The following is a 17,199-nucleotide window of genomic DNA, read 5'->3' as shown; positions in this document are numbered from 1 at the left end:
AGAAGAGAAAATCCACAAACAAAAGGAACTTGGCAAGTGAAAGTAAGAGGCACAAAGAAAACGTCAGCACCACAGAAGAAAAGCACAGTATGACAGCAATAACTTCATACCCATCTATCAATAATTACACTGAATATAAATAGCTAAATGCACACATAAAGAGACAGAGAGTGGCAGAATAAATTTAAAAAAAAAAGATTCATCAATATGCTGCCTACAAGAGACATATCATTGACAAAAACACATAAATATACTGAAAATTAAAAGACAGAAAAAATATATCAAGCAAACAGTAACCAAAAAAGAGTAGGACTGGCAATATTACTCTCAGGTAAAATTTAAGGCAAAATGGAACAGAAAGACAAGGGAGGACATTATACAATGATTAAAATGACAATCAAATATCTATACACTCAATGACAGGGTTTCAAAATACATAAAACCAACTCTAAGAGCATGGAGAAGAGAAATACTCAGTTCCACAATAAGAGTGGAAGACTTCAACATACCACTGTATAAAAGACAGAACATCTAGAAAGAAACACAGCAAAAATACAGAAGATCTAAAGGCCATGATCACCCAACTTAATCTCGGAGACATATATAGAACACTCCACGAAACAGCAGCAAAGTGAATATTTTTTACAACACACATGAAACATTCTCCAGAATAGACATTTTAGGCCAAAAAATGCCCTCGATAAAATCCAAAATATTAAAATAATACAAAACATTCTGTCTAATCACAACACCATGAAAGTAGAAGTCAACAAAAAGAAGAGCAAGGGAAAAAATTAAATACTTGAAACCTGAATAACACCTTGCTTAAAAAGCACTAATACAAGAAATCAAAGAGGAGATCAAAAAATTCCTAGCATCAAATGAGAATGTAAACATATCATATCAAAGCCTTTGAGACACAGCAAAGACAGTGTTCAGAGGTCAATTTATAGCAATAAATGCAAACATCAAAATAGAAAAACACACCAAAATAAAAATGATAGCTGTATGAGAATAACAAAAAGAGGCCACAGTCAACAGAAGAAAGGAAGTAACAAAGATTAGAGCAGAAATAAATGAAATATCTGAGGGGCGGGGGGGAAACAAACCAGAAAGAATCAACAAGACCAAAACTTTGTTGTTTGAAACGATCAAAAAATTCAGCAAACCACTGGACAAGCTAACAAAAGAAAAACAGGAGAGGAAACAAATAACCCAAAAAAGATGAGAAGAGAGACATTACAACAAACCTTGCTAAAACAAAGATCATAAAAGAATACTATGAAAAATAGTACTCCAACAAATTCGAGAAACCAGAGGAAATAGATGAATTTCTAGAAACACACTACCTACCTAAACTGACAAAAACTAAGATAGAATATCTGAAAAATGCATAACAAGAGAAGAGATTGAATGGGGTTAAAAAAAAAAAAAAGAAAGAAAGAAAGAAAAACTCCCAACAATTAAAAGCCCTGGCCTGGATGGCTTCACTGAAGAATTCTACCAAATATTCCAGAAGAGCTCACACCAGTACTATTCAAACTGTTTCAGAGCAAAGAAATGAAGGAAATCTCCCAAATTCATTCTATAAAGCCAGTAAAACCCTGGTACCAAAGCCAGGAAAACACACAAATATAAAAAATAAAAGTACAGACGAAATTTTATCTCTCATGAACATAAAAGCAAAAATGCTCAGCAAAATTCTAGCCAATAAAATTCAGCATCATATTAAAAAAGTAATAAACACTACCAAGTGGGATTCATACTAGGTATACAAGGATGGTTCAACATTAGAAAATCAATCAACATAATCCATCATACAAAAAGAACGAAAGAAAAAAATCTCATGGTAACGCAACTGGCATTTGATAAAGCCCAACACATATTCCTGATAAAAAACCCTCAGTAAAATGGGAATAGTAGAGAAATTTGAGGAACATCTATATAAAACCAGAAGCCAGCATCATTCTCAATGGATAGAGGCTGAAAGCATTCGCCCTGAGAACACAAACAAGACATGGAGGCCCTTATCACCACTCCTATTTAACCTTGTGCTGGAAGTCCTAGCTAGAGCAATAAGGCAAGAAAAAGAAATAATGGCACCCAAATTGAAAAGGAATTGGTAAAATGATTCCTATTCACAGATGATATGATCCTACACACAGACAACACCAAATATTCCTAAAGGAAACTACTGGAATAAGAAAACCTAAACAGTATTCTTTAAGGATACACACATACATAGTTAAACTATTTTTAACTATGATTTAAAAATTAGGATTGGGGTTACTTCTGAGGAGGGGTGAAGAAATGGCATCAGAGGAGTACAATCAGGTAGTTTCAATGATATCAGTAATATTCTAGGTAAGAGGCTATGAGATTTATAAATAATAGCATGTTGCCAGATAGACATGAAAAATGACACACTAAAATTTAAAAATAAGAAAAGTTCTAAAATCTTTCTTTTAGTTAGAAAATAAACTCTTGTTAAGCATAGATAATGTTCCATATTACACTGAGAAAATTCTTTCTGCTTTCTGGTTTTGGGATGTTCCTGGATGGACTGTAAACTGAGAAAAACTTACTTTTTTTTTTACATAAAATTGAAAAACAAAATTTTGTTTTTACCAAAACAAATCATTTCTAAGTCTCTATGTAAAAAAGTATTTTAGTTTAATACAACTTTTAGGGAACATGCTGCTTATGGAAAATAACACATTTCTTTCCATATCTTCAATTTCATGCAGATAAAATCAGAAGTTCTATCCAATATTTTAAGAATTACAAAAAATGCACATAATAACTAATGAGAACATAGATGTTTATAACCTAGATTAATGTTATTCTCAAATACAAAGTGAAAGAGTAGTATCTGTCCGCTAATCAAGAACTAGAATGAGTTTTCCTCATCAACGACATCCCATCTACAAAATTGCTCACTGATGGTGTCTCAAACCAAACACAATTTCATGTCCCACTAAAATAGGCAGAATTGTAAATATGTAGACATTGCCCAGAGGAACAGAAGTAATCTTAAACACAAAATGCACAGTGGAGCTAAAAAAAGCTGTTGTGCTCATACAATAATGAACCATAAAATTTTAAAACCACACCCTTGGCCTCAAAAATTTGTTCTAAGCATTGGGCAAATTGTTTTCTCATTAATTTGAATGATAGAAAATTTTTGAAACTAACTTGTGTTTTTCTATTCTTAAAAGGAAATAATTTTTTTTCTAAGCCCTGTTTCAGTATATTCAGAGAAAAATAAAATTACAATGTTAAGCTTAGTTTTACTTTTAATTATAACAGGAAAAATACTTATGGATTTTTTCCCACCTCTAGAATGTCTCTATTAGTTTCATTCTAATGTCAAAGATAATTTGTTCTACATTTTGGATGTCTTTGCATCAATAAAGAGAAGCATTCCTAGAGAATCCATTGAATTGACTTAATCATTCATTGTGATCTTTTATTGCCTATTTCTTGCTTTAGAATTAGCAATGATATTTTCAGTGTGGACGCAAATTCTTATTCTACACGTGGTTAACTTTCCACTCCAGGTTTTTTCCATAGCATTTTTCATCTCAGAGTTTCTCAAAGTGTATATCAGAGGATTCAACATGGGAGTAATAATTGTATAAACCACAGTCATAGATTTGTCAATGGGAAAGTTGGAAACAGGCCTAACATACATGAAAATACAGGGAACAAAGAAGAGGACAACCACTGTGATGTGGGAGCTGCAGGTAGACAGGGCTTTGCGCCTTCCCTCCTGACTGTGAGTCTTCAGGGACTTTAGGATGGCCCCATAGGAGATTAGTAGAAGGATAAAAATTACCATACAGATGGCTCCATCATTGGCAACAACAGTGAGCCCTATAAAATAGGTTTCAGAGCAAGCAAGTTCCAATAATGGGTACAATAAACATTTAGAAATATCTACTGAGTTTCTCTTTCAAAGATCCCAGTATGTCTTCCCTTAACAATTCTACTTCCTCTCAGATGACTGGATTGGGCCTATGAATAAGAGATTCTACCTTTAAATCTTAGTGGACCTTCTATAGAGAAGATAAGTCAGAGGTCCAACAGTCTTTCATTCATTTAATACTCCTTTTATAAAACATGACAGTTCTTGGCACAGAGGTCAGCAATCACAAAGAGGGAAAGCTTTTCTGCTTTCAAGAAACATTCTCTAGTGGCAAAGATAAACTGTAAACAAATAAACTGACATAGAATCAGTACTCAGAGTTGGTAATATTTGTGGTGAGTCCCTTACAATATGATCTACACACCACCAAAAATAACCCCTCTTCATGAATATCTCACGAAATGTTATGATATTCCACTGTTAGAAATTTGGTATTTTCTGCCTCAAATGTTTTTCAGTCTTTATGAATCTCTCATTCAACTTGAAGGGGTTGGACTTTGAAATGTGTCAGATAACTACAAAAATTTTTAGTGCATTCCTACCTGTAGCAATTATTTGGACATAGATTGTCTCTTTTTAAGGGTCTGTAATGCCTTCCATTTTCTCTTTGCTTATCCCACTACTCCTAATATACTTCTATAATCTACTGAAATACAGTCAGCACTTTGAGTTGGTAGTATTTGTGGTGAGTACCCTTACAATATGATCTATATTTTCAGCAAATATTTTTGAACTGAAGTTAACTGACACATAGCAATTAACAACTAGTACCTTAGCAGCCAGCATTCTTCAAATCCATTGCAGGTGAGCTGGGTAGCCATGGGGGAGAAAATAGAGGCTGTAAAGAGAGGTAGAGGACAACAGAAGAGGGCTTTATATATAATACTTCTTAAGCACTGAGAGTGGTCAGAATCAGAACTTCAATCTCCACATTCCGAAAAGGAACATACACAAAAGAAAAATCCAAACTCAGTGTAAGAAGGTATGAGTTTTAGTTAATTTCTACATTTAGTCTCAAATCTGTCTGAATTTACTCATTGAAAAATAAAGATTCAAACGAGATGATCTTAGAATCCTTTCTAGTCCAACTGTCTATTACACTATCAGTGAAACCCCATCTTATTTTATTCTGCTGGATGTTTCTATTTACATATTTGTAACTAAAGAACTATCTCCAAGCTCATCAATGTTACTTTAAAAAATGCTAGCCAGTGTTGGAATTGGATCATTACAGTGATGAAATAATGGTTAGCTTTCTCACTCAGCGTGCACCTGTTTAAGACCCTGGACACCCTTGGAAAGAGCGCACAGCACAGTGATGAATAATGCGTACTCTGGGGCGACGCTGTCTGTGTTTGAATTCCACCTTCACCGCTTACTGTCTCTGTGACCTTGTGCAACTTCATAAACCTCTTTGTGCCTCAGTTTCATAATTTGTAAAATTATGAAATTTGTGTGTGTGTGTTTTTACATGTAAAGTGCTTAGAGTGCTGCTGGATTCTGATGAAGAATCAATAAACAATAGCTTTTTATTATTGTTCTTGAATGTTTCTCTATGGACATTTGATCAGAACAAATCATCTGGATCTTTTTCACATTAGGAATGAGTATATTACTTATAAAAAGAATATTATATATCTATAACTCAGAGATACACATTTTTGGACATAGAATAAAACTGTACGTTATGAGAATTATCTATTTTGTTGAATATGTGTCATAATATCTACCTGTCACGGTATGTATATTGATAAAAGTTAACCAGAAAAAAAAGGAAAAACTTGTACCCACGCATCAGATGGAGACCTAAACAGTAGAAAATGAAAGAAAAGAAGAATTAAATCAAGAAGCAGAGAAATTATATTTAAGAAATTAATATACACAGGTAATGGGGATGTTAATGTGTTAAATGAGGATAGCTTTCTTAAGAAATCTCCAGAAAGACTTCTTGTACTGAAAGAGTGCTGTAATGTCAATCTCTGAGACCCCGAACTTAGGAGGCTTCTTGGGAAACCATTACAAATAAACACAGAGCCCATCCTAGAAAATAAAGAATAAAAAAGGAAAGGAAAGGAAGGGGAATAAGGAGACGAGAGTAAAACAAACAAAAAAAAAAAGAAGAGCAGAGGAGAGAAGACGGGAAGAGAGGAGAGAAGGAAAGAGACAGGAAAGGAAAGAAAACAGGAAAAAGAAAAGAAAATTCAAAGGAAAAAACAAAACAAGAACGTTGATCCCCCACAGGCCCTAGCATTTATGGTTAAAGACAAACTCAAATAAGAGAGAATAGACATATATATAGAGAAACATGATCTTTAGGGTTATTCATTCTTGCAAAAAATTGCTGAATTACTACTCCTCAAATGTAGACAAGCTGATATCATTTTATTGATTTGCTTGAGGGGAAAGAACCTGTTCAGAAGAACTTTGAGCTTTCTTTCAGAAACCAGGTGTAAAGAGCACTCTATATGTCTGGGTGATTCAAGAGTTCTATCATTTTTGAAGCTGTAGATTAATAAAGGCACAGCTGTTGAAGAATGTAATGGTAAAGATAGTTTATATCTAATTGTATTTTAACCACTTATTTTCTGCAAGGCCTAGTGCCCTTAATGTTATTAATAATCACTGCTGGATTTCACTGAAATATATATTCTATTGGCCAGCTAAATTATTTCCATGTAAAACAACCAGTATGTAAAGTATCCACTATAGTCTAAGTCCTCAAAGATTTGATACTATAAAGACTAAAATAATTACTAGTCTGTCAACTTAAACCACTAAGTTTACACCTTTCTAGAAAAAAAACATTTAATTAATTTTTATAAGAACATGGCTTTTTACAAATAGAAATTAAAATGTCATAGTAACAAAAATAACCTCTATATTACATTACAATTACTGTTTCATATGTTGAATCGATTTGATGGCACTGGATTACTGGGTATGTCTAAGTGGCAGTAGGCAAGGTACTTCCTCATTACCAGTATCATTTTGAATAAATAAAAAAAGGTATATATATGTATACCTCATTACAGTTGTCATAATTTTTTATATATACAAAAAGATATACATATGTATGTATCTGTATATATATATATAAAGGTTGTTGTCATAATTTAAAATATTCATACTTAAGAGCACATATCAAACTTCCAGACATAACTTTTTTTTTACACCCTGACACACTTGATATAATACATAGTTTAAAATTTTCTAGTTCCAATACAGAGCCTTGGTGGTGCAGTGGTTAAAGGTATGGCTGTTACCCAAAAGGTCGGCCATTTGAATCCACCAGCTGCTCCCTGGAAATTCTATGGGGCAGCTCTACTCTGTCCTTCAGGGTCGCTATGAGTTAGAATCCACTTAACAGCAATGGGTTTGGTTTTTGGATTTAGCTTGAATACATCTAAATTAATTATAAATCTTTATTAACATATCACATATCCTATGAACCAAGATTACAAACCTGTTCACTTCCTTGTAATGCACAGCATGCCTCTTTTGTTATCTGGCAAACGGACAGTAAACGTCTATCTGATAAAATACTAAAGCAAAATAGACTGTGTAGGTTCTGGTTAATTTCTGTGTTTCTCTTGCTTAATTTTACAAATTAGCAATAAACCTAAAGAAATATTTTTAAGAAACTAGCTCTATTTCTATATATCATATAAAATTTTTAATGAGTGTCCTCTGTCAGATGTTTCAAAAACTCACCTCTTGGTTCTTGTCCTTAGTCCTGAAAATCAGGGCTTCTTTCATTGAGAATAATTGAAGATACCTCATGTATTTATCTGAAATCACAGAGCACATGGCAATGTGCGTCTGATCAGTGGGCCCAGAAATAGTTCCAAGTGGTTACACTCTTCACACTTCCACACAAGCTGCCCATCATATATATATATATTTTTTCAGATAACTCTGGAAGTATATATGTGGATGCCTGGAACACGAAGACATTTAAAAGTAACAGCAAAAAGTTGAATGTTCTCACCTGTTGGGAAAATGTGCTGGAAAAACAATGAAGATGCTATGTTTGCAGGACTATGTAAAAACTGGGCAAAATAATGGAAATTAACCTGGTAAAGCCTGTTATTTAGTGACACGAAAAAAGAAAAAAGGAAAAATCACTGAAATTAGTTATTTGAATTTTTCTTTTTTTAATCAATTATGATGAAAAAAAAACCCAAAAATTACTTTACTTTGACTGAGGATTTAGGGTCATACTCATGCCCTTAGTCATTAATTCTGTACCTAACAAGGTAAAGGCTGGGATTTAACTTCTTGGAAAAGCCAATGACAGAGCTTCTCACAGATAGGAGGAGAACTTTTCAGCAATTCAGTCATTCAAAAAGCATATCCAAAGACCATTTCTTTTCTCATTAGAAGAATGCCCCTACATCTCTCCAACCTCACTCCAGAAAATCATGACTTTCCAGATTCCTACAAGCAATGAGAGATATGCATCAAGAGAAAATATGACAAGAAACCATCTACAGGACTAAATGCCAATGAAAGAGAGTCTTCAGCCTGGACAGGAATTTGAATTTTTAGAAATCTTCTGGGTCATTCTCTTAGGAAATAATTCTTCCATTTATATGTGCAGACACAGTGTGTGGCTTTTTACATCATCACTGTTTTAAATGAAAGACAATGCAAGTTCATTATAAATTTGTTTGTTAAATATTTGGAAGAAATTCAAATGAAGTTACCTCTCCTGGACAGTTTTCTTCCCTAGACAATCCCTAGAGGAAAAAGGTTTGAGTCTTGCCAAAAAAAGTAGCAGACAAGCAAGTATGAGAAAAGTCTGTAATGTGAAGAGAAAATTTTAAAAGTGAATGATAAATTATGAGTTTTATATCAATAAATCTTTAGATAAAGTAGATAATATTTATTCCACAATGAAGGGAGAACAAGTCCCAGATTCTCTTGACTAACCATGTTCCTAGCAAAGGAAGGCCTTACTCTGACTGTTAGAGGGATTATACCCAATAAACCCTATGGTTCAGAGGCAGAGATCATTGGCACTAGGAAAGTTACTGAAATTTACCTTCCATTTCTTGAACAGACAGATAATCACAGTTCTGCAGTTCTGGGTTGGAGTAGATGTTGTTGATCTAAGCCTGAATCTAGGTCAGCTGGAGGCATAATGATCTATTTCTCAAACACAATCGGCAATTGCTTTCATGAATAGTCATAACATGAAGATTTAACTCTTGATCCAAGAGGATGTGTCTTAATCACTTTACTCTCAGTTGGACCAAGACTCATCTTGACTAGGACTTCAAACTGGAACATTAACTTAGAGTAAGCTAAATTTTACTTGCGTGTATGGCTCCTTTACACAAAATTGATACACTTTATCAACTAACCCTGAGGCTTGCCATAACCTTGAAGTTTATAGTTATGATGACCAATTAATAAGAACATTTATAGTTGAAAAAGTTTTTAGTTGAGTTTTCTGTCATTTGCAACCAAAAGCACCCTAACTGAAACACCCTGACTTTCAATGCATATGTGAATTTACGTTAGTTTATGTCTATGAGTGTGTTTTTGAGCAGTATCACTTGATTTTAATTTTTACATTATAATCTGTCTTATTATCAACAACAGTTCATTACTCTTTCAAAATTTAAATGCAATTTCCATATTGTTCTGCTTCCAAATGAACTTTTAGAATCAGAGAAATGTTAGGCATAGTTATATGTGGAAAGAAGTGAAATATATATTTACATTTTTCCTCAAGGATTGACTTAGCATACTGTCACAATTCTGTGAGATAAAATTTAGACATGGTCATACTCAGAGTAAGTTAATTCATTACAACCTTCGGGCAGTTCATAGTATGTTAAATATCCTCTGCTAACACCACAATTCAGATGTATCCATTCTTCTTTTTCTTTGTACAGCTTTTGCATTAGAAAGCCATAATCCTAGTGCTCAGATAACTTTGGAAATGTCTGTTACATGAACATTTGCACATGGAGAGACTGGCGGAAGTCTAATACTGTCACCCAGTGATGAACACTAGGAGGCGGGAATTAGAAATTCCCTGATACACTGGTAACATGCATGCTATTTGAAAGACAGCTAGTGTAAGGGCATTGCGTTTCATGAGGACACAAGGAAATAACACCATGAGCGCCCTTTACGTCATGCTTGATGTCAGAGGGCCATTCACTAAAAGACTGAGCAGCATAACAAAACTCCTTAATTAAAACAAAATTGTACGTACAGATGTATGTCCAGGGATGTGGCTGAGGGGAAGTATATCATATTCATAAGTGTAATTTTCAGAACAAATGAAACCTCTGGCAAGATTTCCATTTCTGTTGCTTAGTGATATGAATGCAATGCTAACTTCCTGAAAGAAAAACAAAATTCTTTGCTTTCAAAAGAGAGTTCTTAAATAGATGGGTGTGGCATAGTAGTCAAAGAGCTCAGCCGCTAACCCAAGAGTTGGTATTTTGAGTCCACCAGCTGCTCCTTGGAAACTCTATGGAGCAGTTCTGCTCTGTCCTATAGAGTGGCTAGGAGTCAGAATAAACTCGATGGCAATGGATTTGGTTTCTTTTTTGGGGAGAGCAGGTATAAATAACATTAAAAATATTTAATTACTGAAAGGGTGCATTTTAGTGGCAGAGAAATAAACCAAAAAAAAAAAAAAAAACAGTAGAAGACAAGGTTAATTCTTTTAAAGATGTATAAAACAACATATTAACAGAAAAAAATTAAATTTGTACTTAATTAATAAGCTATGCTGGCAGAATATTTTAGCAATTTGAAGAAAGTAGGTATAGATATTCTTTTTCCACAAATAAAAATAAATTCTAGATGGGTTGAAAACAGAATTATTTGAAAAGTTATTTACAAAACAAAGCAAAACAAAAAAAGATTTAAATGTATAAAGGCAATGAAAAAGAATGGAATTCTCCAAGTATAAGTAAATGAAGAATTCAAAAATTAACAGAATTTTTATTTAGAACATCTGTATATAAAAACACTCATAATATGAAAAACATGGTAAGATAAACATTTGTAGCAAATATTAAGGAAAACCGGTACATGTATTTAATACATGAGGAGTCCATCAAAATTCATCACTAAAAATTCTGATTCCAATAGATTGAGAATTCAAAAATATAAATAATTTACAAAGTTTCTGGCATGAATTCTATATCCCACACATTGCACAAGAAAGAGAGAGCACAAAAATAATTAACTTTTCCATCTTCAGGTAACTTATAAATTGTGAACATAAATAGGTAATTAACTAGATTTTTATCTCATCACTTGATATAACTATGCAAATTTGAAAATCGACTGAATAACCAAAAGTGGAGGATGTAGTTATGTTAACTCAGACCAAACAAATGTTTGATATTATTTGATGAATATTGTTAGGAAGGGTTGAGGTGGTATAAGAAATAGGCATGGAATAATACTGGAGATAAATACCAGGATACAAATTCATGCATACAGTGTGCTTTACTGTGAATTGGGTCCAATCCCTATCATCGCATTAAACCATCATAAAATAGGCCTACATAGGGGAGGCAGGGACCACGAGCGTCTTTGACCACAAGTTTCCTACTATCACAGGGGCAGATAATATTTTAAGCCTGATTCAAATAAGATATGTTCACTAAAATGTAATGAATGAGGCCTCTGTCAAATAAAACAATATATTCCAATCTCTTTATTACCAAATAATCTGCTTTCCTGTAAGAAGAGATGTGAGAATGGAAACAGCATGAATGGTCAGTATCTTTCTAGACAATGAAATCATGCAAAGTAATCCAGTGCTGAATTCTGGAGTGTATATTTGAAGATCATCGATTATGGGTTTTGCTAATTTTCCATGTGAAAGGCAGGGTCTAGGTCCTTTTGGAAACCCTGGTGGCATAGAGTTTAAGAGCTAAAGCTGCTAACCAAAAGGTAGGCAGTTTGATTCCCCGAGGTACTCCTGGAAACCCTATGGGGCAATTCTACCCTATCCTATGGGCTTACTATGAGTCAAAATTGGCAATAGGTAGGTTTTTATTTTTTTTGGTTTAGGATCTTTTAGAAGACCATGAAATACTACGAGCAAGAAGGAGATGGGATATTGAAAAATAAGAAAGGCTTCATCAGATATTTTAAAAGATATTGGAAGATGAATGCATCATCTTTATGAAAATATAATACCAAACAAAGCTGCTCCACTTGAGGAGATGATTTCCCAATTGGGAAAAGAAGAGTAAGGTTGAGTCATTTTTCTGCCTATCTGCCTTGTTCATTCACATTCCTTTTGTATGTTTAGCCTCCTTATGATTAATTTAGAATTCTGAAGCATTTTTTCTATAAACCTTAACATGCTAACCAATATATGGAAAACTACACATTTAAAAGATCTTACAGATACAAAAATAAAAATATAAAATTCTAATATAATGTGAGGTATCTCTGTATGGGGTGGAGTGAAACATAATTTTATGTCATATTTCAAATATGTATTATTCTGAAATCAGCCGTGAACACTATTAGTTGTGAAAAAGGATTAGATTTATTTAAGAAAGAGACATGAGAGAAACTTCTATTAACTAAAATAAATTTCTGGCACTAGCTGCAGCATAAGTCATCACATGCAACATAAATCTATAGACTCAACAGAATTATTCTACACCAAAAAAGTATGTATATTTTCCCAAGGAAATGAAACTCTTAAAAATATATTTTCAAAAAATCATTGGAAGCATCCTAATAAATGTTTCTCATCATGCCCAGTCATGATGACGTGAGGAAATATTTACTACAATTAAATAATTACATGCAGCCTCCCTGGAATTCACTGGATGGCAGTGGATTTCAGTGTTTTGTTTTGTTTTCCTGGTAGGGACAGTTTTCTCTCGAAAGTAGGTGGTGCATTTGTCTAAGACCTCATTTTCTTTTTCTGGTCCCAAGCTTTTTCATGGCATTTTTCAGCTCTGCATTTCTCAGAGTACAGATTAAGGGATTCAACATAGGGGTGGAAACAGTGCAAAACACACTCAAGAATTTTTCAATTGTTAAGGTGAAGGAGGTTTCATATACAGAAAAATACAAGGGACAAAGAAGAGGACCACCACGGTAATGTGGGAGCCACATGCAGATAAGGCTTGGTGCCTCCCTTCCTGACTAAGGTTCCTCAGGGATGAAGAATGACTCCATAGGAGATGAGTAACAGCATAAAAATGACCACACGTATTGCCCCATCATTGACAATCACAGTGAGACCAATGGCATAGATGTCAGTGCAGGCAAGTTTTAATAAGGGGCACATGTCACAGCAAAAGTGGTCAATGACATGGGGACCACAGAAGGGAAGATTGTAAACAAAGAGAAGATGAAGTATAACATGCAGAAACCCTCCAACCCAGGTCACCAGCAGCAGCAGAACGCACACCCGCTGGTTCATGATGGTCATAGAATGCAAGGGTTTGCAGATAGCCACATAGCGGTCATAGGTCATGACCATCAGAAGTAAAACCTCAAAACCACCAAATAAGTGTTCTGCAAAAAGCTGGGTCAGGCAAGCTTGGAAAAAAATTGTTTTCTTCTCATAGTGTAAGTCTATAATCAGGTTTGGAGTAACTGCAGTAGAATAAACAGCATCCATAAAAAAAAAAAAAAAAAAAAAAAAAAATTTTTTTTTCATGTTAAGTGCCCAAGAAAGGAGTACACAGGGGTATCCAAAGTTGGGCTGACCACTACAGTCATGCCAATAAGTAGGTGGCCCACTATTGTCACAATATAGATGAGCAAGAACACAACAAATAATATTTTCTGACCCTGGAGACTCTGAGTGAGCCCCAAGAGGACAAACTCAGTCACATTTTTCCTTTGTTCCATATGTTCTTCTATGTGTCCTTATTTCAGAGTTCAGGACATATTTACATAAAATTATAATGACTAGTGACTCTATGAAATACCCAGAAAATCTGTTTATTCATTCATAATAGGCATTATGATTTATTATGTTTCAGCTCTGTACAATATTTTAAGAATACAAGGCTAATTAAAATATGGCCCATAACCTCAGTGATCTTATCAAATAACGAAAGACAAAAACGTAATTAGAAACATAGGGGAAAGGAGTAGATTATAAAATAAATAGGGCTACCACACTAACTTGTCACATCTGGTAGAAAATAAAATTATATATAGTGGGTTTTATATGGTTAATGCTATTTATAAAAATAAAATATAAGTAGAATAAAGCTTTAATATAAAAACAAAGGAAGATTTACTTAATACTCAATTTCATGTTAGTAAATGCGCTCATTTTCTACATTCTAGGAGTGGTAGAATCTTTTTAACTAATAACTGAAATCCCCAATGGTCATATTTCACAATTTCAAAAACTGGTACTGACAAAGTACTGCTGAGGAACATAGAAATAAGCATAAAAGTATGTATAATACCATTATAAAACAGAAATAATTATATGAGCATGAATAAAACATGGAAAGATTCAATTTTTGTTGTAAACAGTTGACTTTTTTACTGGTGATGTGTGTGCAGGACTGAAAGAGATGAGAGAAGAGATCCCAAGGAAAAGAAGAAAAAGATCACACACACACACACACACACACTCACACAAAACTATGTCATAAATACCATCAATATTAGCCAGCCTGCTATCTCTTAGAATAGTCCTAGTAATGATATCTAGTTACTTTTAAAATCTCTGTTGACATTTACTTCCCTATCTGACATAATAATTCTGCTGGACCTCTTCACAGTACATGGATTTTCTGTTTCTGCTAAAACCTCTGTGTGTGCACTAGATCCCATCATTTTTGTCACTCTTCCTCCTGTAATTGTCTCCTTCATTTCCTACAGTAACAATTTTTCTCACTATATTTATACAGTATAGTATCCTCATTGTTTAAATTATTAAGGCTTCTACTCCACATCTTTTTTAAAGCAAGCAACCCAATTCTCTGTTCTTCTTCATAAAAACACCTTCTATCTGCTAAGTCTACTGATCAATTTCAGTCCTCTTCTTACCCAACTTTTCACTCCTATGAATTGAAGTAATTACCTGCTTGGGTAAGTATTATCTTGGGTCCTTGAAAGTCACTCATTCAAAGTTTACAGATTTACATCATACTCTAATTATTAACAGATTACCGAGAACTTCCATTGATCCCTTATGAGATTTACAAATCTCTGTCCATTAAAATAACCCCCAAATACTTACCTTGAACTTAGTTTCTAAGAGTATTGATGTTAGAGGAGGTAAATATACTCTAGATCTTTACAGTATGAACATACCCAAACAAGTAACACAGAATTAAGTCAATCCCCATATTTTTATTGACCACAAAGGTTCTCTAATACGGCCGATTATCAGAATCACTCAGGAGAACTTTTAAAAGACTATGACTTTCCAAGTCACACTACCAATGTACTCTGGCATGACATAAACCTCAGTGAAGACTCTTATGTGTCAAGATACTTCCTGGGTTACCTGCATAATGAAACAGTCATTCAGTCCAAGTTCTGGATTGTGGTGCCTTCTCCCTTGTCCTAAAGGATAACAGCCTCATACACTGATGACATCTCTGTGGACATAGACAGTAAGACTGTACATGCACCATCAGCTGGACTAGAAATGTTCCTCTCTATCCAAACTTTCCATGCTTCAGGAAGTCTGTCTCCTCTCAATCTTTCATAAAATTGTTACTTTTTAAATTATTGGGACTCCTAATGCAAATATCAGAAATGTCCTCTAACCAAAAGAAGTCTGAATCCTCGTTATAAACAAAGAGAGTCAAAAAACCCAATGCTTGCCTAATTTGTCCTAAAAAAATCAAATGTTAAATAAGTGGTATGAGGTTAAAAATAAATAAATAGAAAGTAAATTTTGTGGGAGAGAGAACTGTGAATAGTTTAGAAAAATATTTTGCATTTTGTGGTTTAGAAGTGAAATAGCCTTTACAACATTTTGATTCTCAATCTGTTATACTGGCCTGATTTCTTCCATAGTTAAACTTTGGTTTACCTGAAGGATGGAGAATAATTTTATTTTCATATTTTGTTACACTTTGAGTCTGACATCTCTGTTCCTGAACAGTCATGGAAAAACTCAGATAGATAAGCACTCTCTGTGGTGACATAAAGGTCTTTGGACCTTTTATTTACATTTGAAATACAAAAAATATTGCTGAGTCATTTCAGTGATGCATCTCAAAGGGTTACTCTTCCATCATTAAACTCACTGGGACCTTAATCATAATTTTGAGAGTAGGTTCTGCACCTCCAGAGATGCTACAAGAATAATTACCCACATAGAACAGGATTTACAGGACCAGGTACTCAGGGGAGAAAAATCACGAAAGTATAACCTGAGGTCAAACCATCCAAAGGGAAGAGTCCAGAATGGAAAGAATTTGAGTATGTAACAATTCTCTTTTTTAAATTATGACCTTCAAAATAGGTAAACCTGTTGAATGTGTAATTTTAAGCTATACCTTTGCAGATGACATCTGATCTACTCCCACTGGACCAAGAAGTTAATTTCAGAACAAATCATTGAAGGCTTAATTCAAATGCATGTAAAGCAGAGTTCTCACCTCTTATGGATTGAGTTGTGTCCCTCACAAACATATGTTGAAGTCCAAGCCCCGTACTTGTGAATTTGACTGTTTATAAATAGGACCTATGAAGATGTTATCAATTAGATTAATATGAGATTTTACTGGAGTAGGGTGGGTCACACTGGTGCTCTTATAAAAGAGGAGACACACAGAGACAAAGAGAGACAGATGGAGGATGCCATGTGATGCTGCTGTAGCAACTCAGGATTTCTTGGAGCTACTAGAAGGTAGGAGAGAAGAGTAGAACAGATCTCCATCAAAGCCTCAGAAGGAATCAACAAAGTTGACACCCTGATGCTGAACCTGTGGATCCAGAACTGAGACTAACTTTCTGTTGTTTAAAGCCACCTACTTTGCAGAATTTTGTTATGGCAGCCCTAGGAAACTAATATATCACACTAGCAGTAAGAGTCTTGAGTTTGTCACAGAAAGAGTTACAGACAGGCAAATTGGTAAAATCTATATTGAACAGTAAGAAAAAAAGAAGTATAAAACATTTAAAGGAATACCTTGAAAATCTAGGAATTCTAAGTCTTATCACACAGTGCTTTCTGAGGAAAACATTACCAACTGTTTCTTTTTACGCGAAGTTTCAAGGAACTCTGTTCCTGTGGGAGGAGGAAATTCATCGCTTGGAAACGGGCATAAAAAGAA

At 34.2% G+C, this 17,199-nt stretch overlaps 1 protein-coding gene across 1 annotated transcript; it reads right to left on the bottom strand.

Moving 5' to 3' along the window:
- Positions 1 to 2,382: 2,382 nt before the first annotated feature.
- Positions 2,383 to 13,792, bottom strand: LOC100674158 (olfactory receptor 4A47-like). Its single transcript, XM_064289167.1, has 3 exons — positions 13,599 to 13,792; positions 13,178 to 13,563; positions 2,383 to 3,876 (listed from the first exon to the last, which is right to left on the bottom strand). Exons 1-3 carry the CDS (start codon positions 13,790 to 13,792, stop codon positions 3,470 to 3,472), a joined length of 987 nt encoding a protein of 328 aa, XP_064145237.1. The 3' UTR covers positions 2,383 to 3,469.
- Positions 13,793 to 17,199: the final 3,407 nt, after the last annotated feature.

The sequence above is a fragment of the Loxodonta africana genome, chromosome 7 (genome assembly GCF_030014295.1).
Source record: "Loxodonta africana isolate mLoxAfr1 chromosome 7, mLoxAfr1.hap2, whole genome shotgun sequence".
Classification (NCBI taxonomy): domain Eukaryota; kingdom Metazoa; phylum Chordata; class Mammalia; order Proboscidea; family Elephantidae; genus Loxodonta; species Loxodonta africana.
The sequence above is the reverse complement of the archived record's forward strand: the minus strand, read 5'-3'. Positions and strand labels throughout refer to the sequence as shown.

Excerpts from the sequence above, each read along its gene's own strand:
- LOC100674158 (XM_064289167.1), bottom strand. The coding sequence starts at position 13,792 with ATGGAACAAAGGAAAAATGTGACTGAGTTTGTCCTCTTGGGGCTCACT. Across the intron at positions 13,564-13,598 it reads TCCTTTCTTGGGCACTTAAC|TTTTATGGATGCTGTTTATT; the intron begins ATGAAAAAAAAA and ends TTTTTTTTTTTT. Across the intron at positions 3,877-13,177 it reads CACTGACATCTATGCCATTG|GGCTCACTGTTGTTGCCAAT; the intron begins GTCTCACTGTGA and ends CCTATTTTATAG.